At 54.1% G+C, this 23,823-nt stretch overlaps 2 protein-coding genes across 5 annotated transcripts in view; one reads left to right on the top strand and one right to left on the bottom strand.

Moving 5' to 3' along the window:
• The window catches only part of ILKAP (ILK associated serine/threonine phosphatase), a 32,562-nt gene extending 21,258 nt beyond the window's left edge, over positions 1 to 11,304 (top strand). For all 3 annotated transcript variants that reach the window (XM_070618773.1, XM_070618774.1, XM_070618775.1), the window contains 3 exons: positions 8,745 to 8,864; positions 10,673 to 10,754; positions 11,030 to 11,304. In XM_070618773.1, the coding sequence (XP_070474874.1) occupies positions 8,745 to 8,864; positions 10,673 to 10,754; positions 11,030 to 11,170 (343 nt within the window). In that variant the 3' untranslated portion in view covers positions 11,171 to 11,304. The remainder of the gene's footprint in view (positions 1 to 8,744; positions 8,865 to 10,672; positions 10,755 to 11,029) is intronic.
• Positions 11,305 to 12,695: 1,391 nt separating this feature from the next.
• ERFE (erythroferrone) lies at positions 12,696 to 22,232 on the bottom strand. Of its 2 annotated transcripts, none has more exons than XR_011539909.1 (8): positions 21,993 to 22,232; positions 19,472 to 19,594; positions 18,113 to 18,215; positions 16,595 to 16,842; positions 16,409 to 16,517; positions 15,484 to 16,328; positions 15,328 to 15,406; positions 12,696 to 14,680 (listed from the first exon to the last, which is right to left on the bottom strand). XR_011539909.1 is itself a non-coding variant. In XM_070618776.1 (8 exons), the coding sequence occupies exons 1-8, from the start codon at positions 22,188 to 22,190 to the stop codon at positions 14,582 to 14,584; spliced, it is 1,050 nt and encodes a 349-aa protein (XP_070474877.1). In that variant the 5' UTR covers positions 22,191 to 22,232; the 3' UTR covers positions 12,696 to 14,581. The 2 variants fall into 2 exon arrangements, 1 of the variants encoding a protein (XP_070474877.1); XM_070618776.1 differs by having other exon boundaries at positions 16,238 to 16,328.
• Positions 22,233 to 23,823: the final 1,591 nt, after the last annotated feature.

The following is a 23,823-nucleotide window of genomic DNA, read 5'->3' as shown; positions in this document are numbered from 1 at the left end:
CTTCTTTATCCAATCATCAGTTTCTGGGCATGTAGGTTGGTTCCACGTCTTGGCTATTGTAAATAATGCTGCGATGAACATAGGGGTGCAAGGGACTCTTGGGATTTCTGATTTCAGGTTCTTAGGATAGATACCCAGTAATGGGATGGCTGGGTCATAGGGTATTTCTATTTTTAACTTTTTGAGAAATCTCCATACTGTTTTCCATAGTGGCTGTACCAGTTTGCATTCCCACCAACAGTGTATGAGGGTTCCTTTTTCTCCACAACCTCTCCAACATTTGTCGCTCTCGGTTTTGGATGTTTTTGCCAATCTAACGGGTGTAAGGTGATATCTTAGTGTAGTTTTGATTTGCATTTCCCTGATGATTAGCTATGGTGAACATCTTTTCATGTGTCTATTGGCCATATTTATATCTTCTTTTGAGAAATGTCTGTTCATGTCCTCTGCCCATTTTTTGATCAGGTTGTTTTGTTGTGTTATGTGAGTTCTCTATATATTTTGAAGATCAACTCCTTGTCTGATAAATGGTTTCCAAATATTTTCTCCCAGTTGGTGGGTTGTCTTTTCATTTTGTTCATGGTTTCCTTTGCTTTGCAAGAGCTTTTTAGTCTGATGCAATCCCATTTGTTAACTTTTTCTTTTGTTTCCCTTCCCAGAGTAGACATGGTATTAGAAAAGATGTTGCTAAGACCAGTGTCCAAGAGTGTACTGCCTATATTTTCTTCTAGGAGTTTTATGGTCTCAGATCTTATATTCAAATCTTTAATCCATTTTGAGTTTAGTTTTGTGTTTGGCGTAAGATAGTGGTCTACTTTCATTCTTTTGCATGTCGCTGTCCCATTTTCCCAATGCCATCTATTGAAGAGACTTTCCTTTCTCCATTGTATGTTCTCAGCTCCTTTGTCAAAGGTTAGCTGTCCATAGATGTGTGGTTTTATTTCTGGGCTTTCAATTCTATTTCATTGATCTGTGCACCTGTTTTTGTACCACTACCATGCTGTTTTGATTACAGTACCTTTGTAGTATATTTTGAAGCCAGGAATTATGGTGCCTCCAACTTTGTTCTTTTTTCTCAAGATTGCTTTAGCAATTTGGGGTCTTCTCTTGCCCCATATGAATTTTAGCATTCTTTGTTCTATTTCTGTGAAGAATGTCATTGAGATTCTGATTGGGATTGCATTGAATCTGTAGATTGCTTAAGGTAGTATGGAGATTTTAACTATGCTTATTCTTCTAATTCATATGCATGGAGTATCTTTCCGTTTCTTTAGGTTTTTATTTCTTTCAGTAATTCTTACAGTTTTCAGTATATAGGTCTTTCACTTCCTTGGTTAAATTTATTCCTGGATATTTTTCTTTTTTGTTGCAATTGTAAATGGGATTGTATTCTTGAGTTCTCTTTCTGTTAGTTTGTTATTATAACAGAGTATAGAAATGCGAGTGATTTTTTTTCTTGAGAAAGATTAGCCCTGAGCTAGCATCTGTTGCTAGTCTTCCTCATTTTTTTGCTTGAGGGAGATTAGCCCTGAGCTAACATTTGTGCCAGTCGTCCTCTACTTTATATGTGGGTCACTGCCACAGCATGGCTGATGAGTGGTGTAGGTCCATGCCTGGGATCCAAACCCGCGAACCTGGGTTGCCGAAGCAGAACATGCTGAACTTAACAGCTACACCACAAGGCCAGCCCTGAAATGCCACTAAGTTTTCCAAGTTGATTTTGTACCCTGCAACTTTGCAGTGGTTGTTGATTATTTCTAATAGTTTTCTGATGGATTATTTAGGGTTTTCTATATATAATATCATGGCATCTGCAAACAGAGTTTCACTTCTTACCAATTTGGATACCTTTTATTTCTTTTTCTTGCCTAATTGCTCTGGCCCAAACCTCCAGTACTATGTTGAATAAGAATAGTGGGAGTGGGCACCTTTGTCTTGTTCCTGTTCTCAGAGAGATGGCTTTCAGTTTTACCCTGTTGAGTATGATGTTGGCTGTGGATTTGTCATATATGGCCTTTGTTATATTGACGTACTTTCCTTCCATACCCATTTTATTGAGTTTTTATCATAAATGGATGTTGGATCTTATTATGTTGAGGTACTTTCCTTCTATACCCATTTTATTTAGTGTTTTATTCATAAATATGGTGGATCTTGTCACATGCTTTCTCTGCGTCTGTTGAGATGATCATGTGGTTTTTGTTCCTCGTTTTGTTAATGTGGTGTATCAGATTGATTGACTTGCGGATGTTGAGCCATCCCTGTGTCCCTGGTATGAAACTCACTCTATCATGGTGTATGATCTTTTTAATGTATTGCTGTATTCGATTTGCCAATATTTTGTTGACGATTTTTGCATTTATGTTCATCAGTGATATTGGCTTGTAATTTTCCTTCTTCCTGTTGTCCGTGTCTGGCTTTGGTATCAGGGTGATATTGGCCTTGTAGAATGTGTTAGGAAGTGTTGCATCTTCTGAATTTTCTGGAATAGTGTGAGAAGGATAGGTATTAAATCTTCTCTGGATGTTTGGTGGAATTCTCCAGAGAAACCGTCTGGTGCTGGACTTTTATTTTTGGGGAGGTTTTTGATTACTGTTTCAATCTCTTTATGTGTGATTGGTCTATTCAGATTCCTATTTCTTCTTGATTCAGTTTTGGGAAGTTGTAAGAGATTAAGAATTTATCCATTTCTTCTAGGTTGCCCAGTTTGTTGGCATATAGTTTTTGTATGGTATTCTCTTTTGTTTTTCTGTGGTAACTGTTGTAACTTCTCTTGATCATGTGATTTTTTTTATTTCTCATTTTGTTAGCTTGGTGTATCACATTGGTTGTAATTTCTTCTCTTTCATTTCTAATTTGTTTGAGCCTTCTCTTTTTCTTAGTGAGTCTGACTAAGGGTTTGTCAATTTTGTTTATCTTCTCAAAGAACCAGCTCTTAGTTTCATTGATTCTTTTTATTGTTTTTTTGGTTTCTGTTTCATTTATTTCTGCTCTAATTTTTATTATTTTCCTCCTTCTGCTGACTTTGGGCTTTGTTCTTCTTTTTCTAGTTCTGTTAGGTGTAGTTTAAGATTACTTATTTGGGATTTTTCTTGTTTCTTGAGGTAGTGAGGTGGGCCTGTATTGCTGTGAATTTCCCTCTTAGGACCACTTTTGCTACACCCATTTGTCTCCAGATATTTTTTTGATTTCTGCATTGATCCATTGGCTTTTCAGTAGCATGTTGTTTGGTCTCCACATATTTGTGACTTTCCCAGCTTTTTTCTTATTGTTTATTTCCAGTTTCTTAGTGTTATGGTCAGAAAAGACGCTTGACATGATTTCAGTCTTCTTAAATTTATTGAGACTTGCCTTGTTTCCCAGCATATGGGTTTTTTTGGAGAATTTTCCATGTACACCTGAGAAGAATGTGTATTCTGCTGTTTTGGTATGGAGTGTTCTATATATATCTATTAAGTCCATCTGGTCTAGTTTTTCATCTAATTCCACCATTTCCTTCTTTACTTTTTGTCTGGATGATCTATCTATTGATGTAAGTAGGGTGTTGAGGTCCCCTACTATTACTGTGTTGCTGTTAATTTCTCCTTTTAGGTCTGTTAACAGTTGCTTTATATACTTTGGTGCTCCTGTGTTAGGTGCATAGATATTCACAAGTGTTATGTCCTCTTGGTGAAATGTCCTTTTATCATTACATACTGCCTCTCTTTGTCTCTCATTGTCTTTTTTATCTTGAAGTCTGCTTTGTCTGATGTAAGTATGGCAAAACCTGCTGTCTTTTGTTTGCCATTAGCTTGGAGTATTGTCTTCCATCCCTTCATTCTGAGTCTGTGTTTGTCTTTAAAGCTGAGATGTGTTTCCTGGAGGCAGCATATTGTTGGGTCTTGTTTTTTAATCCATTCAGCCACTCTGTGTGTTTTGATTGGAGAATTCAATGAATTTACATTTAAGGTGATTATTGATGTATGAGGGCTTAATGCTGCCATTTGTCTCTTGTTTTCCAGTTGTTCTATGTTTCCCTTATTTCTCCTCCCGTGTGTTTCTGACAACCATTTCAGTTTGTTGACTTTCCATGAAGGTTTTCTCAGTTTTCTCTTCATTTATCATTTGTGTCTCTGTTCTGAATTTTTATTTAGTGGTTACCGTGAGGTTTGTATAAAAGATCTCATAGATGAGACAGTCCCTTTTCGGGTAGCCTCTTAACTCCTTAGCTTAAGCAGTTTCTGTCCCTTTCCTGTTCCTTATCTAAACATTGTTGTCATTACTTATTCTGTTTTGTGTTGTGAGTTGTGATTAAAATGAGGTGTTTATAGTTATTTCTGATGCTTTCCTTCCCTTTATCTTTAATGTTATAATTATTTGCTAACCTGTTTTTATAGCTACAATTTTCTGATTTTGGCTGTCTGTCTCCTTGCTCAAGGCTTTGTAAACCTTTTCTTTTTTGTTTCAGTTATGAGGGCCTTCTTTTTTTTTTGTCCTTTTTCTCCCCAAGGCCTCCCCAGTACGTATTATATATTCTAGTTGTAGTTCCTTCTGGCTCTGCTATATGGGATGCCACCTCAGCATTGTCTGATGACCAGTGTCATGTCTGCACCCAGGATCCAAACCGGCAAAACCCTGGGCCACTGAAGTGGAGCTTAACCATTTGGCCACGGGGCCGACCCCAAGGGCCATCTTGATCATTTCTTTGGGAGGTCTTGTGGTGATGAACTCCCTTAGCTCTTGTTTTTCTGGGCAAGTTTTTATTTCTCCATCTGAAGGATAGTTTTGCTGGATAGAATATTCTTGGTTGAAAGTTTTTGTCTTTCATTATTTTGAATATATCATTCCATTCTCTCCTAGCCTGTAAGGTTTCTGCCAAAAGCCTGAGAGGGGTTCCTTTGTATGTTAGCTTTCTTCTGCCTTTCTGCTTTTAGTATTTTTTCTTTGTCCTTCATTTTTGCTAGCTTTACTAATATATGCCTTAGAGAAAGTCTTTTTGTATCGATGTAATTAGGAGTTCTATTGGCTTCATTTACTTGTAATTATACAGTTCCTTCCCTGGGTTTGGGACGTTTTCAACTAATATTTCTTTGAACAAGCTCTCTGCTCCTTTCTCCCCTTCTTCTCCCTCTGGAGTACCTGTAATTCTTATGTTGCATTTCCTAATTGAGTCAGATATTTCTTGGAGAATTTCTTCATTTCTTTTTAGTCTTAGTTCTCCCTCCTCCTTCCACCTGAAGTGTTTCTGTATTTCTGTACTCTAAATTACTAATTCTCTCCTCCATAACATCAAGTCTATTTTTTAAGGATTCTAGATAGCTTTTATCTCATTTATTGTGTTCTTCATCTCCTGCATTTCTGTTTGGGTTGTTTTTAGTTTCAATCTCTCTTGTGAAGAATTCCTTCTGATTAATTTTATTACTGAGTTCATTGCACGGTGTTTTCTTGTAACTCGTTGAGTTTCTTTATGACAACTATTTTGAATTCTCTGTCATTTAGATTGTAGGTTTCTGTGTCTTCAGGATTGGTTTCTAATTTTCTGTCTGCTCTGGAGTGTTAATGTACTTCATGGTATTTGATGGAGTAGGGGTGCAGGAGTTGTGTTCTCTGAACCTGCTGCGTCTGCGGGAAGTTGGACTGATAGGGCTCTCTGCATTTGCCCAGTGGGTGCCGCTGCTTCACACACGCAGGTGCTCTGGTGCTGGCTTGCTGCCCTGGCCTACCAGCTGAGCTGGTACACTGGGGGTGGGAGGTGCTTTGTATCGCACACATGATGTTGTATGATCCTGCTCCACACTCACTGCAGCCTGCCCAGGCTATTTGGCTTGGTGGGGGCACCCACATGGTGTGTGAGCACCTCTGTGTGGGGCGTCCCCTCAGATGGCTACCTGTTTCCCCATCTCCTCTCAGAGTTGTGTGCTGGCTGCTGTGTGAGTTCCTGCACCCTAGATCACTGCCACTGGGGAGGGGAGGAGATCTGCTTACCTCCTTCCACTGCTTCCCAGGGATCCAGTCCCCCCACTTTCACACGTATAGCTGTGTGGGTATCTCAAATGTCCTGTTGCGATCTGTGGATGTCCTCTGATGGCTAATGAATGTCCTTTTCGTTGTATCTTAGCAGGGAGAGATTAAGGGAACAGCTCGCTCTGTGGTGATGGCTGACATCACCCTCTGCAGCATTTAGTTTTAAATGTGCAGTACTGTGTCCCAGGGACCCGGTCAAGCTGGTCAAGTTCTGAAAAGAAACAGTTCTGGAATCATACCTTCAGTCATCTGTGTAGCACCCATCACATTAATACACTGAATTTTGGCCTCTGCCATCCTTGGATGATCAGAAGATGTGGCTTCCACCTCCCAGCCTTAGCTTTGCAAGCATATCAAGAACACCTGTGTCCCTGCTTTTGCTCACTTGCTAGAGGAGCTGAAGTCAGGGCAGTGTCTAGCTTGTTCTAGCAGCCAGATTGGCTGTCTCTCAGTGCCTTTCTCTCTGATTGTGAAGGAAGAACTGGAACAGAAAATACCAGCAGAGGTAGCTGAGGTCAGGGGACTCTGTCAGATGGCTTGCCCACCAATGGCAAAACAGTTCTGATTGACAGGCAGATGGAAAGGAGGTGAGAGATAAAGCAGCGTGGAGCAAAAGGTGCCAGTGCTTAAGGGCAGGAGACTGGTCCTGTCGATGATTGGTACAAAGGGATGGGCACATTGGCTTGGTGGTTAGGACTTGAAAATCCACCCTCATTCTGCGTGGTGGTCTGGGGAGAACACTGTGAGGGTAGCAGAAGGACAATGAGTGTTCATCAGTTGTTGGGGGAGAACCTGCTGCAACCATGAGCTTCCTGTTGTGTCTAGAGTAGTGCTGAGTGTAGGAGAGACTTCTAGGAGAAGGACTATGGCAGGCAGGGAAGATAAGGTGCATGTTGTGGCTGACTCCTGACCAGCCTAGGCAGTGGTGCTCCTGTTGCACTTCTACTGAACATGAAAGGCAAGTGGTGGAGTTTATGCCGGAGATGCACAGTCTTAGAGTTGGCACTCTGATTTGCCTCAGTCGAGCTGACTGGTGTGTGCAGACGCACGTCCTACATAGGCTGTTGCACTGGGTGCAGGCAGAGTGCCAGCCAGCTTGCTGTGCCAGTTTGTGAAATACCATTGGCTTTTTCTGGGCCGCGATTCTGTCTCTTGTTGCTTTCTCCTGTCACTCTGTAGTTGAGCGAGTGTAGGATTTCCACTCTGGAACTTTGAGTGGAACTTTGCTCAGTAAACAAGAATAAAAATGGTGGCTTCTCTGGTGTGGTACACATGTTTTTCTTCATCAGACTTAGAAATTGTTCCACGTTTTCTGTACTGAGTTGTGCTCTACCAGAAGTTGCTGGTAGTACCTGGGTCTTCCAGGACCTGCCATAGCAGAGGTGGTCATTGCACTCAGTCTCATTGAAAAAGCCAGGTTTATGCCTTGGAGGAGGGGTCCACACCAGGCACCCACTCACTTGGTCACTGAGGAAGCACTTTGTTGGCTTCTCATGGTTCTTGTGCTTTGAGCTGCGTCTTGAATGGTGCTCTGAAGTGTGAGAGGCCCCCCACTCCCCACCCCTACCCCCTTCCAGTCTTCAGCTCTGCTCCTCTGCACTTTGGCGCCTCTTGCTGTTTCCTTAGTAATAGTACTCAACACAATTGCTCAGCTTTTCACAGATGCCAGCAGAAGTCTTTGTTGCTGATTACTCAGCTGTGACCACTTCCGGGGGCGGGGGTGGGGGTGGGGTGGGGGGTGGGGGTGAGTTTGTGGGCAGACTAAAGGGCCAGGGCCAGGCTGAATTCTGACTCTGAGTCAGCAGCCCAAGTGAGGAATTTCCTGGTGTGCATCCGTCTGCACAGCATCTCCAGAGGTGCTTGTTCATCATTTGGGAGCCCCATAGTGACGCTAAAGCTCCACACACAGCTTTGGTGTTTGTGGAGCGCTCTTCTGCACCTTGTCAAGTGTGCCTTGTCTGCTTTTACACATGAAGGTCTAAGGGCCTGAGAGGTTGCAGCTGTCCAAAGTCACACAGCAAGTAAGCCCACCACATTGGTTTTTGGGGGCATTGAGCTGGGGACTGCTCCCCTGCTGATAGGCCTCTGTCTTACAGCATGGAGGCCTTTTCATAGCACCTCCCCATCTCTATGTCACTCACCTAAAAATAGAATGAGTAAAAGTATAATGCTGTGCAGAATACTGCCGTTTTTATCTAAGTTGCATGCTGCCCATACCTAATATAAAGGAAATGTTTTTCAGAATCTGGAAGTAGTCACTTTGGGGTATTTTCCAAATCTAATTAGATTGAAATGCAAAATATCCTTCTGTTCCACGTATTCCTAACCCTGGCTGCATGTTCGAATCACCCAAGCAGCTTTAAGAGCCAACAAAACAGGAAAACAGAGCCCAGCCCCATCCCATCCAGTCAAGTCTGATTCTGGGCTGTGGGCACATGGATGAGTTAGGCCAGACAGTGCCATGTGTCGGGGCGCCTGTCCCATCACTGTGCAGCTGGGCTGAGGCGCCAAGGGCAGCAGCAATGTTAATGACCTAGAGCAATGAAGATTCAGCACAAAAATACTTAGACATCCCTGTGTATTATTTGAGGCTAAGAGATGTCAATGCTGCTTAATAATGCTGCTTCCACAGGTTACATTGTTCACTCCATCCCATTTTTCTGCTTTTAAGGTCAGGTTCTAAGTACTGTGGAGCCATGATCTGTTAAGTGGAGTCCTAATGTGCTTTCCCCTCATTTTAGGGACGGCCGTGTCTTGGGTGTGTTGGAGGTGTCCCGCTCCATTGGGGATGGGCAGTACAAGCGCTGTGGGGTCACTTCTGTGCCAGATATCAGGCGCTGCCAGCTGACCCCCAATGACAGGTAAAATGACCCTACCACAGGCACAGATGTGCACACAGACGGTTGTTTCTCTTCCTGACTTCTTCCAATTTCTATAACGCACCTGGGGTGGGGGTGGGCAGCCATGTCTCAGGCACGGTGCTAGGCCCTGGAGGTGCAGAGAGAAAGACAATTTGCTCTAGTGGGGTTCATAGTCTGGAAGGGGAGCATACATGAATGGGTGGTTCCGATCCAGGGCGTCTTGGGAGTGTGGGGTGCTCTGGGATACTCTGGCAGTGGGGGAAGAGGGGATGTTCTTGCTGGAGATAGGCAGAGGGCTTTCTGGCAGAGGGGACACACACAAAGGCGTTAAAGTAGAACAGTGTGAAAGTGGCCAGGCAGACCCCAGTAAAGGGAATGATGGAAGGATGATGGCAGGGTCCTTCAGGGACAGATTGTGAAGGGCCCTGAGTTCATGCTGAGGCCTTTGAATTCTAGCCTGTAATTGGTGGAGAACCGTGGGAGGTTTTTAAGTGGAGCTGAGCTGTGTTCGGACAGAGCCTGCCCATTTACTTGTCCGCCTCCCATTCTAAGCGGCCTGAACAGACCAGGCACCACGCTAGGTGACAGGAAGCCCTCAGCAAGGAATTGTGGAAGCTTGAAGTAAGACGGAGCTGGGAGGCCCTACAGGAGCTGAGGCCGTGGCCCTGGCTTGAGGGGGAGGGCTGATGCGAGGCAGCAGGGGGGAGGAGAGAGAAGAGCTCAGAGCTCAGAACAGTGGGATTCACAGGACTGAACTGACGAGGGAGGTGAGATGCTCACTCGCCACACTGGAGTTGGCAGTGCTCTTCCAGGCCCTGCTGCCAGCGCCGCCGACAAGGGGCCTTACTGCGGCCCTGCCTGCCCAGCCTGGCCGCCTCTCCATGCCTGCCTGCAGTGGGCCATGTCTGGCCTGCCTTGGGTCGGGGGACATTTCCACCAGCCTCCTCTGGCTTTCTCAGTGTGGCCTCAGGACAGTCTCGTCTGCTCTAACACTGGACCTGGCCCCCTGTTCTATGTGCTGGTGTAGTGTTGCGTTTGCATGATCAGTTACGCAGGGTCTGTCACCTCACTGGAAAGGCAGGAACCTGCCTGGACTTGGTGGGTCCCAAGCACAGACCGTGTGCTCAGTAAGTACTTGTTGAATGAATGCCCAGTCATAAAACGAAAATCATGACCTGAGTATTCCACTGAGAAAAGAAAGGTAGTTCCCTTCAGGCTGCGGAGAACGTTCCTCCAGGCTGGGAGAACCAGAGCTGTCCCATGGAACCCATCACGGTTCACGAAGACTTGCCTGGGGAAGTTGGGAGGAGGAGGATTGTGAAGGGAGGTAGATAACCCTGTTTGCAGACAGTGAGGGTGGTCGGTGGTCCTCCCTGGGCTCTGGGGCTCACACATACTCTCATGTGGGTAGAGAGTGCTCAAGGACATGCCATCGAGGGTCGGCTGTCAGCTCTCTGTCCTTGGGAAATGGCTTGAGGCAGATGGTGATAGAAATCTGGTGTGTGTTCACCCGAACACCCGACGTTGTTATTCGGTGGTTTCCTCGAGCTTGTCTGAGAAGTGCAGCACAGCACCCGGTGTCGGGGTTAATCCGTGATTGTTGGTGAACACAAGGGCAGTCCCGATCTTGCTGTGTGCCGTCCCACCTACAAATATGTCTAAGGACTTTTAACCTTTATCTCATAGCACTTGTTGGTTTTAAAAAATTCTCAGCCTTTGAGCAGTTGGACAGTATTTATTTTACCTCCGTTGCCAGCCCATTTTATGAAGTTTGGTAAAACCCACGTATATTTCTTTGCTATATTTAGGTTCATTTTGCTGGCCTGTGACGGCCTCTTCAAGGTCTTTACCCCAGAAGAAGCTGTGAACTTCATCCTGTCCTGCCTTGAGGTAAGGAATCTCCTGGGGAGTGCCAGTTCCAGCTGCACCTTAGGTTTTAGAGAACTGGAGTCCTGAGACCCTGCTCCTCCCGTGTCGCCTGTTGTTGGGGGGCAGTCCCTGCGCACTCTCTCAGTGTCAGCTCCGTCCAGGGACTCGCCAGTCAGTTTGTCCTGCCTGCCCTGATGGAGACTGGGGAGCAGTCCTTCCTTGAGGTGGTGGTGCCTCAGGAGAGTGGCGGGGTGCAGGGTCCCCCTGTTCAGCAGTCACCCTTTCCTGCCTGGCAGGATGAGAAGATCCAGAGCCGGGAAGGGAAGCCTGCTGTCGATGCCCGCTACGAAGCGGCCTGCAACAGGCTGGCCAACAAGGCGGTGCAGCGGGGCTCAGCGGACAACGTCACCGTGATGGTGGTGCGGATAGGGCACTGAGGGCGCCGCGGGCCGGGAGCCTGGCATGGCAGTGACTTCAAAGGTTCATTGTGTGTGTGCACATTCTGTGTGTCTCGTGTACTCCTGTGGGACTCCCATGGTTGTAAATAAAGGTTTCTTTCTTTTTTTTTCTAGTCCTTTGAGTTATCTTGTTACGTTTTGAGCAGCTCTTGACCCTTCAGAGGTTAATTGTGTTTACATTTGAATATGCTCTGGGTCTTTCCTTGTTAAGACCATTGTCAGCATCTAGTAATGACCCACCCTGCAGGCCGCTCCCGGGGCAGTGTTGTGTAGTTTACGGGCACCTTACCTGTGCCCTTTCACTCCCTGTGCCCTTTCACCCTTGCGATGACCTGGTTGGATAAGTGGCGTTTGACAGCGAGGAGCTCGAGGTGAGGATGGGCTAGACCAGCACCTGGGCTGTGGGAGCGCTGCGGCTTCTTTCAGTATTCTGGATGAAAGTAAGTCGACAGAACTTTCCGCAGCACCATCGTGGGCTGCCAGGAGTGCCAGCATGGAGGGAAAGGCTGGTCAGCCTGCCCAGGGGCCCTGTGTGCACGAGGTTATTGCTCTGCAGAGCAGCGTGCCCCTGCCAGGCTCTCCGAGAACAATGCTCGTCTCTGATTCCGCTGATAAAGATGCAGTCTGGCCGAAGGACTCTGGAGTGCTAGGTCTCGAATCTGGACCCCCCTGGGTGTGAAATGTGCGCTTCCAGGGCGTGAGCACTCAAGCTGCTCTTCAGCACCCCTTCTCAGACCCAGCTTCGAGTCTTGGGAGCGTGCCTGCGCTCACGTGGCTCTGTGTTGGGCTGAGGTTGGTCTTTGCATACCACTTCAGAGGGGACCCTTTCGATAAAGATGTTAAAAAATGCATGATCGGCCTACTCAGAAAAACAAACTTTAAAATGCTTTCCAGGCCCTTCTTTATAGTGAAACAGGCCATCAGTATTGCTGGGACTGCTTTCTAGTAAAGCAGCTCTTAGTCTGTTTTTGTAAATGCTAGCCTCAGGATGATGTAAGATTCTAAAAATTTGCCTTTGAAGCAGCTGTTTTGTAATGCTCCCTGGCCCCCGCCCAGCATGCGCACATGGGCTTATCACCCGTCAGCTCGGTCAGCGGAACTGGGGCCCCTGCTCCAAGTTCCTTGGGAGTGTTCAGAGCACACCCTGCCCGTGTTAGAGCCAGGTTCCAATTCTGCTGAGGACTGTGACATCAGACAGGGTGGCACCATTGAAGGAAAGAGTCTCAGCATCTCAGAATTGGGAAATCGAACAATTTATTCAATAAGCATCTTCCTATAGCAGACCAGGTGTCAGCCTGTGACTCACGTGTCCCTGCTTCCCAGAGGGCCACTGCTGCAGAGCTAGAGAGGTTTGGCACCGCGGCTTCCCTGGCAAGGCCTTCCCCCGCCACCTTCCTGGGGTCCTGGGGCCCCCACAGGCTGGAGGCCATCCTTCCACCTCTCCCCCCACAGTGCACACCCCACCATCCCAGCGAGCCTGGTCTAAATGAAGACGACGCTGTGCTTTAAGGTCTGCCCTTTGTTTTTATTGCAACTTTGTATAATCACATAACACAATTCTTAAGTACTTGCACCACTTCATAAAGTCAGTTATATATAAATATATTCTACCTGGCAATATTATACAATAAATACTTCATTAAATTGCTGTGTAACACACTTGAGAAAATGAAAGAGATCTGTGGCTTTTTCAAGGGTAAAAGAGAACTTCTCTAAAATATCTGTGCCCACTGGATGCAAAGTGAAATCCAGAAAAGGGTGTGGTCACGTCACCCCTTATCAAAGAGCGAGGGGAGGCAGGACAGGCCAGCCGGCGCTTCCTGGTAGGGCGGGTGCGAGTCCTACTGAGAACCGTGCCAGGCCTGCCAGAGTGCACAGATGGGTCGGCGTGTACCGTGCTTGAGGAGAGAGGTCTTTGACTCTGAGTCTGGGGATCAGTCACCTGCGCACCCTGAGGCCAGCTAGGTTAAGGTGACTGGCCAGTGCCCTCTTCTCTCCCAGGCCTGAACACACCCTTGTTAGAGCAGTTTGGCCCCCAGGACAACCTGTGGTTCCAGGTCCCGGTAGCCCGTTGTATGTAGGGACGGGTTGGGGTAACTTCCTCAGCAGGCAGTGGGGGCCCCTGCACCTTGGAAGAAACATGCTGCAGGCCAACACCCATGTCTCCTCACAGGAACACGTCCCCCTCCCCCACCCGGGTCCCATCACTGCTACTGCAGCATGGCGGACTTGGGACCCAGCCTTCCCAGGACCAGCTCGTTCTCGGCACTGTCTCCTCCACCTGTCCGAGCTCGGGGCCCCGTTTCCACCCAATTAGGGAAGATGCTTTGAATAACCCCTGAGCTGGTTGGACCAAGCTAGGCCATAGGTGGGCAGTGGGAGCTGTCAGCTCCTGGGAAGCCTTTGCTGTGTCTGTTCAGATGGGTGGGCAGGGCCTGGCCGTCTCTAATCTGCAAAGATGTTCTAGATCTTTCATCTGGTGGGTGGATCCCAGCACTGAGACCTCAACCGGGATGGGAAAAGGGAAGGATTTCCTGAGGAGGGGAAGAGCATAGCTCCTGTTTGGAAAGACCATCTGCGAGGTGAACTTGCAGGTCATCTTGCACACATTAGAAGTGACCACAGCTCCTCAAAGGCAGGCCCAGACTCTCACTGTCCCTTCATAAGCCCTTTCCAGCGTCCCTCTGGTTTCCAAGGTTGCTCTGCCAAGGAGCTACAATGAGAGTCTTGAGTCCTGTGGTCACTGCAGGCCAAGCAGCACCCTGAGGTCCCTGGGCAGGCCAAAGACACTTTTGGGGGAAGAGCAGGTGCGGACCAGAGGGCCCCAGGTGGAGAGGGGAGCTGTGGGAAGGCTGTTGCTCATGGTGGCCTCGCCATGCAGCTCGCTTTCCCTGGGAGGCCCTCCCCCTGCACACAGGGCACCTGGGCAGGCTGACCAGCCTTTCCCTCCAGGCTGGCACTCCTGGCAGCCCAAGAGAACGCTAAGAAAGATGGAAAAGGTAGGGCTCCACCACAGCAAGGCAGTTGATGCTTTCTGGGCAAGGTGCCTAACCGGCCAGGAGGGGCCCGGTCTGCAGCCAGGGACAAAAGCAAGTGCTCCTGGGCACACTGAACCTCACTGGAAACATTTCCAGAATAACAGCCCAATGGGGCTTTTCCCCTTTTGAATGACAGCATCCTGAAGTCATCCGGGTCCCAGGACTGCCAGTTTCCATGTCACCTCCTGGGGCTGGCTGTTGTGGCCGTCTCTGGGCTGAACTGCGGTGGCCAGTGGGGGCAGTTGCAGGGGACTTCCTCCTGTGTGTGGCCTCTGCCACTCCGACACTGCCCAGAGATCATTTGGACCGTAGCCCTGTTTGCCCAGCAAGAGCAAGGGCCTGGGGTGGCCACTCACACGCCGAGGAGGATAGCGCTGAAGTGGGAGCCGCTGCGCACCGTGAGGGAGGAGCCGCTGGCGTTGTCCAGGAATACGGAGGTGTACTGGCCCGTCTACAGGGAGGGGCGCCCACCAGGAGTCAGCCTGGGGACTGCCAGCCTGCAGGGGCACCCCCACTCCACCTGCCCAAGGACGTGGAGCCAGGGCTTGGCTGGCCTTGCCCTCAAACCCAGTGCCTCTGACCCCTACTCTAGTGCTTTCTCTGCAGCTCCGTGGGCCCCCCCTGTGCCCAGGGGCTCACTGTGGTTCATGTGCATGGGAGCGAGCCCATGCTCAGGGCCAGAGAGTTCAAGAGTCAAACAGGCTTCTCTGCTGCATGCTGAGCTGGTGAGGGCCCCACAGTGGGGTGTGAGGGTGGCCCTGCCCCATAGACCTGGCCAGCGACCCATTTAGCAGAGCCTCGTGGGACTGGTACTCTGGGCTGGCTGCTCCAAATGTCCGTGCACCAGCAGGGTCACAGCCCCAGGGAACTCCCAGAAATGCAGAATCTGGGGACCCACACAACCTTCTGTATCTTTGGGGGAAGGTGACCTGGACATGGCCTGGCTCTGCCTGGATGCGACCCCAAACCTCTCCCAGGCCTGGAGTCTGAGGGCACTGCTGCCAGAGCTCCTGAGCATCCACCAGCACCCCTCCCTGCCCTGTCACCCAAAGGCCACGCCCAGGCGGTGCTCCCCATGCCTGAGCCTGCCCCACGCACCTGCAGATAGAGCACGCCATTTACCGAGATGGTGAAGAGCTCGCTGCTGCTCTCCAGGCCCACCACAGCCTCCAGGGAGCTGTAGCCAAAACAGAAAGAGGGTCAGCCCCCGCCCCCCGCCCCAGATCCCTCCACCTTTACATACAATGTGCTCACATTCACCCAGCAACCAACACCGGGCCAGCGAAAGTGCCGGTGGAACAGCTGTCTCGGCTGGGTCTTCTGGGGGAGGTGGTATCTGAACCGGCTCCCCAAGGGGAGTCAGGACAGTCTCCACAGGGCCAAGGTGAGCTGTGAGGGCCGGCCCGGCAGGCTGGCCGCGCCCAGGGGCAGCAGGTCCTAGCTTTGCTGGAAACGACGCGAGCGGAGGTGGTGGGATGGCGGCAGTGACGCTAGTAAGCAGGTCCGCCAATCGGTGGAGGACTTGCAAATCAGAACACGAGGTTTTGAATTTCATTCATTCATGCCTTATAGGACTATCGGGGAGCGTCTGCTCTGTGCCTGGGCTCTGTTCTGGGGGCTGGGGCTACCGAGGGAGCCGCCCCTGCCCGCGCGGACCAACTTGCAACGGGGAAGATGAACAGGGTCATGTGCGGGAAGGAGGTCCACAGGGAGGGGCCAGAGTGACTGGGGAGGGCCCTGCAGAGTGGTCACGAAAGGCCTCTCTGAGGAGGTGACGAGATGGAGTCAGTCCCCTGGGGCGGGAGGTCGGGGGGCGAGGCGGGCGAGGGCCAGGCTCCCAGGTCCTAGGAAGGGTTGTCGGGGAGTGTGCACAGGGGGCCGGGACGCGGGGGAGGCTGGAGGGAGGAGGCGGGTCTGGTGCCTGTTTCGGAAGCCCGGAGCTGCCTGCCTCCGCGGCGGCGCGGCCTCGGGCTGTCTCCTCTATCCACGCTCCCCTGCGCCCACTCACGCGTTCCGCTGGCACCGGGACTGGATGCAGATGAGCAGGCGCAGGCGGTCCCGGGGGCGCGGCGGCCCCCGCCTCGGCTGCTCCCCGAGCGCTGCGGGGAGGGGGGTGGTCATGGGGCGGCGGAGGCCGGGGCGGCGCGGGCGATCCCCCCTCCCGGGCGCCGGGCCTCACCCACGTGCAGCGTGGCGGCGAGCGCGTAGAAGCCGGCGACGGGCGCCGTATACTGGCCGCTGGTCAGGTTCAGGCCGGGGCCGCGGCGGAAGGCGCCCTCGGCGTCGGGCTGCGGGGCGCACGGACGGTCACGGGCCCGCCGCATCCTTGCTCCCCCCCGCCCCGCCCCGGCCGGCCGGGCCTCACCAGGTAGTAGACGTTGAGCTCGTGCAGCGCGCGCCGCTCCACCGACGCGTCCCGGCGCAGGCGGCAGTGGAAGGCGGCCTCGACGCGCGGCACCCGCGGGCCCGGGGCTAGGGGCGCGGCCAGCAGCGCCAGCACGTCCGCGGCCCCCGCCGCCGCCGCCTCCTCGTTCCCGCTGGTGGCGGCCGGGACCGCGGTGGGGCCGCGCGTGCAGGGTTCGGCCTCCGCGCGCTCGCGCTGCCGCACCGCGCCTGGCACAGAGTGAGCGGTGGCCGCGCGCCGGGACCACCCGCCCGCGCGTAGGTGTCCCGGACCCATTCCCCACACCCTGGCACTTCCAGAACGCTGGGGGGGGGGGGGGGGGGGCCTCACCGATGGCCCCTGAACGCACTCCGGAATCCACGGGAGACCCCGTCTTGACCTGCGGGGCCTGCAGAAACTGCTTCCTGGCCCTGTGGCCGCTCCTGTTTCTTTTCACGCTTTGGCTACCGGGAAGCTCGGGGCAGACACACTCAGCGCTCTCTATCCTACGCACACTTCCCCCTTCACGCTGCTGCTTTTTCTCTGGTTACATTTTTTATTGTATCAGCGAATGCCAGCGTATAAGCCAGGCTTGATCATTTTTGGAAAGAGCTGGGTGTAAATAAATTATTGCAGCTACACGGGAAATAACATGGAGGTTCTCCCTCTGCTGAAGCTGGTGTATTTCAATGAACAGTAAGTTGTCGGGAAGGGGGACAAGCTCTTTCAATAGCTCTTCCTAATAAAATCAACTCTAGTAAAGAACGTGAGCCACCTCTTAGCAGCTGGCCACAGTGCAGGCTGCCCCCTGAGTGTGACAGCTTAGCTCCACTCCACTCTCTCCCTGTGCGCCCTCCAGCTCTGCTGCCCCAGCCGGGGCCGGACAGTGACTGGGGGGTGCCAGGCTGGGCTCCACCCTGTGCTGCCCCCATACACTATCGTCCGTGCCCCACTGGGGACAGGTGCCCTCCCATGGGGCTCTCTGCCCAGCAGCTGAGATCTGTCAGGGGAGGAGGTGGGGGCAGGGGTGATGGAGGGGAGGAAGTTGGCGTCTGCAGTCAGGGGGCCTGTGTACCTAGGGGAGCCTCAGATCTCCCCCGTGTCACCATGAGGGTCAGAGAAGCACTTTGCAAGCTTAAGGCCCTGACTTCCCCCTGACACTCTCCACTTTCGGGGTGTAGGTTCCGGGCTGCTGGCCTTCGCTGGGCTCACCTGATGTCCAGGTGGGGCATGGGTGCTGGTCCCCGAGCAGCTACTGAACATGGAGTGGCCAAGCCCACCTTCCTCTGTGGAGCCCCCTCCTGGCCACACTCCAACCCCCAGCTGCTGACCCTCAGCCCACCCAGGCCAGCTGGGCGGCCCCTGAGCCCGGCACAGAACAGGGGCCCCCCTGGGTGCTGGCCCACGTGCTGAGGTCTAGCTATCTCGGCTCCTCCAGGATGCCTCCCCTGGCCCCACTCGCACCAGGTAGGGGCTGTGCCCGCGTGGGTGTCCCCCTACCTTTCAGCAGCCGCTGGAACTCCTTCAGCAGTACTTCTGGTGGGATGACAGGGCCTGGGGGGCCCTGGGGGCCGGGGGGACCAGGGGGCCCTGGCAGGCCGAGCTGAAAGGGAACCTCAGCAGTGAGGACATCTGAACTGGCAGGCTGGGAGCTGCCACAAAGAGGCAGGCAGGAGGGGCCCCCGCAGTGACCTCCAAGGTGGAGGTCAGCCTCAGACTCCCCGAGAAGGCAGTGAGGGTCCACGTTTTGAAAGCTGCCAGGCCTTGAGTGTGAGGACTGGATTGTGCTGGAGGCAGGGGCTGGTGGCTGGCCAGGGGTGGGGTGGGGTGGCCCCCAGGGCTGGGCTGAGGGAGGGCAGGGTAGCCAGTGGGGAGGCAGAGGGGGAAAGGAGGGAAAGGAGGTGGGAAGGACACTCCAGGCCACTTTCTCGTCTCAGGGTCTGTTACTGCACCAGTCGGCCAAACATCAGTGAGTCCCCACTGTGCCTGGCCCAGCAGCAGGGCCTGGGACTTCAAGGAGCCCACCCTGGGCAGGGCTGGGACCCAACACGGGAGCAAGGAAGTCCCTGCAGGGAGGAGCATGGCGAACCCCCCAGTTCAGTTTGGGGCGGGGCCAGGTGGCTCAGAGGGGCAAGGGTGATGGGCCAGGCCAGGCCATGGGGACAGCCCAGCCGCCCACCTGCCTCAGGCTCAGAACCTGGCACTGCATCGTTGGGGCAGATCTGGGGCAGCGTGAGGTTGGTCCTCTGGGTGGATGGAGAAACCTAAACCCAGTATGGGCAGTACACCTCTGCCCCAGAGCTCCCCACCCCAGGGGACATGGCCCTCTTTGGGGCTCAAGGCAAGAGTCAGACGTCGGAACCAGGCGCCAGGTCCGAGGCTGAATGAGAAGGGGAACCAGCACTGCCAGGATCCCCATGCCCCCCACCCACTGGGAACCAGACTGTGTGTCACTCCCACCCGCCTGCAGGCCCCTCCAGCTTGGTCCCTGACTGCCCTCCCAGGCTAGCCCAGGCCTCCCTCACCAGGTGCAGAGGGAAGAGGAAGGGGGTAGCCCATCAGGCTGCCTGGCATTCAAGGGGTGCAGGGTAAGTGGTCAGATCAGGCCCCAAACTCAGGGTCACCTGGGCCCCAGCTTGGCACGTTCTGTGCTCTCTGGCCCCAGGCCGAGGGGGAGGGGCTGTGTTTGTTGGAAACGCTCAGGGTGTGCAGTGGGGGCTCGCGAGAGGTGCAGGGGGTGATGGCGGTGGGCTAGGGGTTCACGGAAGACTCGCAGGTGGAGGCCCCCCTCGCACCCCTCCCCTGGGACACACACACACACACACACACACACACACTGGCTGCCGCTTTCCTGCTCACCTTCAGCTTCTTGGCCTTGCCTCTGCTCACACTCTTGCTGTTGACACCCTTGTCACTCTGCCTGACGAAGAGCATCCAGGCATCATGGGGGTCGATGCTGCGCGCTCGCTCGGTGCTGGGCTCCTGGAATACAGGTGGCCCTCAGGCTGGTTCGCCTCCCTTAGTTGACACCCACCAAACACACAGCATGTGACCATGTAGAACTGGCCTTCAGCACCCTCCGGCCCCGTCCTTGTCAACAGTGGTGCCCTCAAAGACAGCACAGCCCCTGGCCCCCGACCCCTTCCTCTTAGCACATGGAGGATGATCCCTGGGGAACAGGAGAAGAGGACCCCAGACGTGGGTGGAGGAAGATGGGTTGCAGAGCTCCATAGCGGGCGGGAAGCCTGGCACTGCTGGGCCACTAGGCCTCTCCCAGCCTCCTCCGTAGGAGCTGCAGTGATCACAGCTTCCTGGGAGAGTCACCAGGGGGATGGGACCACTGGCACCCCCAGGTGCTCAGGAGGTAACTGTGAATATGGGGACCCCAGCTACCAGCGGGCCCCCTTGTCCAACCCCTACGGTCTGAAGTTCCAGGGAGGCCAACATCAGCCCTCAGGGCTGCCTGGCTTAAAGTCCAGGGTGGTTAGGGGGACTGAGTGGGCCAGCACTGAGATGTCAAGGCCCCTGCATGGAGCGTGAGCCACTCATCTTCCTCAGGCCTTCCAAGATGCTCGACCCTTGCAAGGACAGTGACTCTTCCAGAAGTATCCATTCCCCGGCATGCTGCATTCTGACCAGTCCTGACAATGAGGAAAGTTCCAGGAGGGTCCTTCCAGGGAGAGGCCTTCAGCCCTTTGGGCAGAGGGCCTGGGACAGTCTGGGCTCCAGGCAAGGATGCCAGCTGGCAAGGAAACTGGCTCAAGAGTCCTTAGATGAGGTCATGGGCGCCAAGTCTGGTGGCTGATGGGGGGACCCTGGGGTTCTGGTGCTGGCTAGGCTGTCATCAGAGACAGACCCAGTGGTCTCTGGGCCACTCTGCAGACACCCGGGGCCTTCCTTTGGGAGTCAGTGTGCTGTGGGGGGCAGATGGGGACTTCTTGGTCAGAGGAACCTGAGGTGGACAGAGAAGGGCCTCAGAGTGCCCGGGGCTTCCCCATGCCTAGCTGGGTGGTGGACCCCACGAGGTGCTGCCCCGCCAGCTGCTCTCCACGGACACCTGTGACCCCACCTCACAGGCTCATGCCGCCCTCGGTGGAAACCCACGGCAGGACTCCACACGGGCCGGGTGGGCGTGCCGAGCTGGCTGCCCCCTCAGCTGGACCAGCAGCCTCTGGATGCACTCAGACCCCAGTTTGGTCTGGGGGAGCAGAAACAAGAGGAACCACATGGTCTGGAGCCCATGGAAACGAGCCTGTGGCAGTGTGGGTGGGTGGCAGGCAGCCACCCTGGCTCACGGAGGTCTCCAGCCTCGAGGGAGTCTCAGAAAGGAGCCAGAGCCTCTGGTGCCACCTTGAACCCCAAAGAGGGTCCACAGCCAGAACCCCGCCTGGAGGCTCCTGCTTCCTGGAGACTGTACTGGACATCTGACAGCCGTACCTGCCCCCCAGGGATGGTGGCCCACTGTCTGGGGGGAGTTTGCCTTCAGTCCATGGGAAGTGGCTGAGGGTGGTGGGGACAGAGGGCTTTGGGGAGGCTCCTCCCAGGGAGCCCGCAGGGCTGGCTGCCACCTCCGCCCACCTTATGAAGGCGTCCTTGGCCATCCTGGTTCCAAGTGAGATGCTGAGAGCAGAGGCCGGGTCCTGAGGCCCCAGCGACTCTCTGCCCTTGGGCATCTTCAGAGTAAAAGAAACCCAACCACCCACCCAGTCTGAAAGGCCCCGCCCACACTGAGGACTCCGGAGCCCCGCAGTCCCCAGCCCCCCCAACCTTACCACCCTCTGCACCATCCTGGAAAGGAAGGAAGGAGCCGGGCAGAGCTAAAGATCGCCCCTCCACACCTGAAGTCACACGGCCTTGAGGGGTCCTGCATCGCCCCTCCACTTCCTTCCCCTAGACGGGCAAGGAGGCATTTTTTTGTTTTTCAGAGGGATTTGCCCCAAGTAGATTGGGGGGGAGAGGTCAGTAATTTGCTCACACTTTTACAAATACCTCCTTCCCAATTTCACGAGAATCAAGTTATTTTCATTTTACATATTCCCCAACTTTCTTCTGTCCCCAAAGAAAAGACATTTTCCCCTGGCCCGGTAGAATTTTGCTTCGATGCCAAAGAAAACCACCAAAAGCCAAGGTCAAGGCTGGCCTTTACAGCGCCCGGCGGTGCAGGCGGCGGCGTGCAGACCTCCCGGGTGTCCCTGGAGCCCCGCGAGCAAAGCGGTTTTAGCCCCACTTTAGAAAGGACGCCAAGTCAGCGTAGGTCCCTGTCCGCGGCGCCGCGCTTGCCCCGCGCCCGGTGCGCCCTGGGCCTCGGGGACGGGCGGGCTCCGGCGGGAGCAGAGCCCGGGGGTCCCCGGGGCGCGGTCAGGCGGGAGCGGCGTCTTACCGGCGGGCGGGCGGCCGGCCCCGCGCGGCTCTCCCCGGGGCCCGCGGGCAGCTCGTTCCCGGGCGGCGGCTCCTCGCGGGCGCGGCTCCCCGCGGGCGCGCCGGGCTCCGGGGAGCCGAGGCCAGCGGCGGTGGCGGCCAGTAGGCCCGCGTAGACGAGCAGCAGGCGGGCTCCGGCGGGGCGGCGGGCGGGGGCCATGCGGGCGGCGGGTCCCTCTGGGCTGCGAGCGCGGCGTCTCGGAACCGCGCTGGGGCTCCGCGCTTATAACGCGCTCGAATCCCCCGCCGCGCCCGGCGCCCCCTCCCGGCTCCGGCGCGCGCTGCAGCGCGGGGCGCGGGGAAGGGCAGGGGCGCTGCGGCGGGGGGTGCGGAGAAGGGCAGGGGGCGCTGCGGCAGTGGCGGGGGTGGTGCCAGGGAGGGCGGGGGGCGCTGCAGCGAGGAGTTGAGGTGCGGGGCACAGGGTAGGGAAGGGGGTGCGAGGAGGGGACTACCGGGGAGGCAGGGGGCGCGGGGAGCACTCGCTCGCGGTGGCGGGAGCGCCCCCTCATGTCGAGCACTTTTCCGCTCCATCTCCCGGCTCCTGGTCCCTCCCTGCGCGGTGTCCAGTGCTTCTGCTTCGCGGGGAGCCGGGACACCCCTTCTCCTGGGCCCGGGGGCATCTCTTCTTCCTTCTCTGTCCCTCGCCTTCTCTGCGGGGACCTTGAGACGCCTCCTGCCTCCCCATTGTCCTGGCCTTGCCGACGTATGTTGAGTACTGCGGACCAGGAAGACCCTCTGAGTCCCTCCTTGTCTCCCCCTTCCCAGGCGAGGGCCCCTCCCCTCTAGGGCACCCTTGTCCTCATGGCTGGGGCGCCCTGAGCTCAAGGATGAGCCGCTCTTCCCCACCCCGGCACACCTGCGGGCGCCTGGGGCGGGAAGGGTGCACGGGTGAATCTACAACCCGGGGCAGCACCCTGCACTGATGCCGGCACACCGAGGAGGGGACTGGGAGGACTCAGCTCCATCTGGACCTAGCCGACCCAACCAGGGACGAGGCTGCCTGCTGCCCACCCGCGTCAGCGCAGGGCACCCCACTGGGACAGGTGGACCAGACCCTGCAGGCCTGAGCTCCAGGCTCCTCCCTGGGAAGAGCCAGCCTCCTCACCCCTTCCCTGGGCCACCTTGTTCTATTCCGTGCCCATTGCTTGTCTGTCTCAGCCACTGCAAGGTGATGGCCTGCGACAGCCCTCCGGCTCTGTACCCCGCCCTTGGGGGCCTGCACCTGGTGGGTGCACAGTGCATTTTATTCAACAGTGGGAGAAGGCGCTGCTGAGGAATGCGCCTTCCAAAGGGCCTACACCCACACCAAGGGATGATTTTGACCTCTTCTGAGAAGAGAGGAGGCCTTACCCGGTCCTATTTCAGGATGTGGCGCTGGGAACTGGAAGCCAGGAGGAGTCTGGCCTGGGGGAGGGGACGAGGGTAGTCCTCAGAGGGGAGCTCACATGGACCACCTATAGTCCCCACCGCTCAGGCACGGTTTCCAGGGGACAGGAAATACTCCATATTTTAGAAAAAGCCTGGTATTAATTGTTCCCCGTGACTTGGCCTCTTTTCCTGTAGGATGTGGGGATGGTGGTAGAGTTTTTTGGGGGTGGGGGAGGATGTTTAAAGAAAAAATACCCCACCCACCATAGAATGTGTTCCCCCCACGGGTCAGTGTGTCCCAAAGACTTACTCTATGAGGCTGTCTTTCAGAGGCAAATTAGGATTGCAAAAGAGAAGTTCTGTCCTCATCTTTTTAACGATTTTTTAAAAAGATTTATCCATGGAATGAAAAAAGAGAAATCCCT

The sequence above is a fragment of the Equus przewalskii genome, chromosome 5 (genome assembly GCF_037783145.1).
Source record: "Equus przewalskii isolate Varuska chromosome 5, EquPr2, whole genome shotgun sequence".
In the NCBI taxonomy this organism is placed as follows: Eukaryota; Metazoa; Chordata; class Mammalia; order Perissodactyla; family Equidae; genus Equus; species Equus przewalskii.
Note: the sequence above shows the minus strand (reverse complement) of the source record. Positions and strands in the feature narration are given on the sequence as shown.

Coding starts and splice junctions, on each gene's coding strand:
- ERFE (XM_070618776.1), bottom strand. CDS start 22,190: ATGGCCCCCGCCCGCCGCCCCGCCGGAGCCCGCCTGCTGCTCGTCTAC. Junction 19,595..21,992: donor GGCCGGCCGCCCGCCCGCCG/GTAAGACGCCGC, acceptor CCTGTATTCCAG/GAGCCCAGCACCGAGCGAGC. Junction 16,518..16,594: donor AGCTCAACGTCTACTACCTG/GTGAGGCCCGGC, acceptor TGCGCCCCGCAG/CCCGACGCCGAGGGCGCCTT.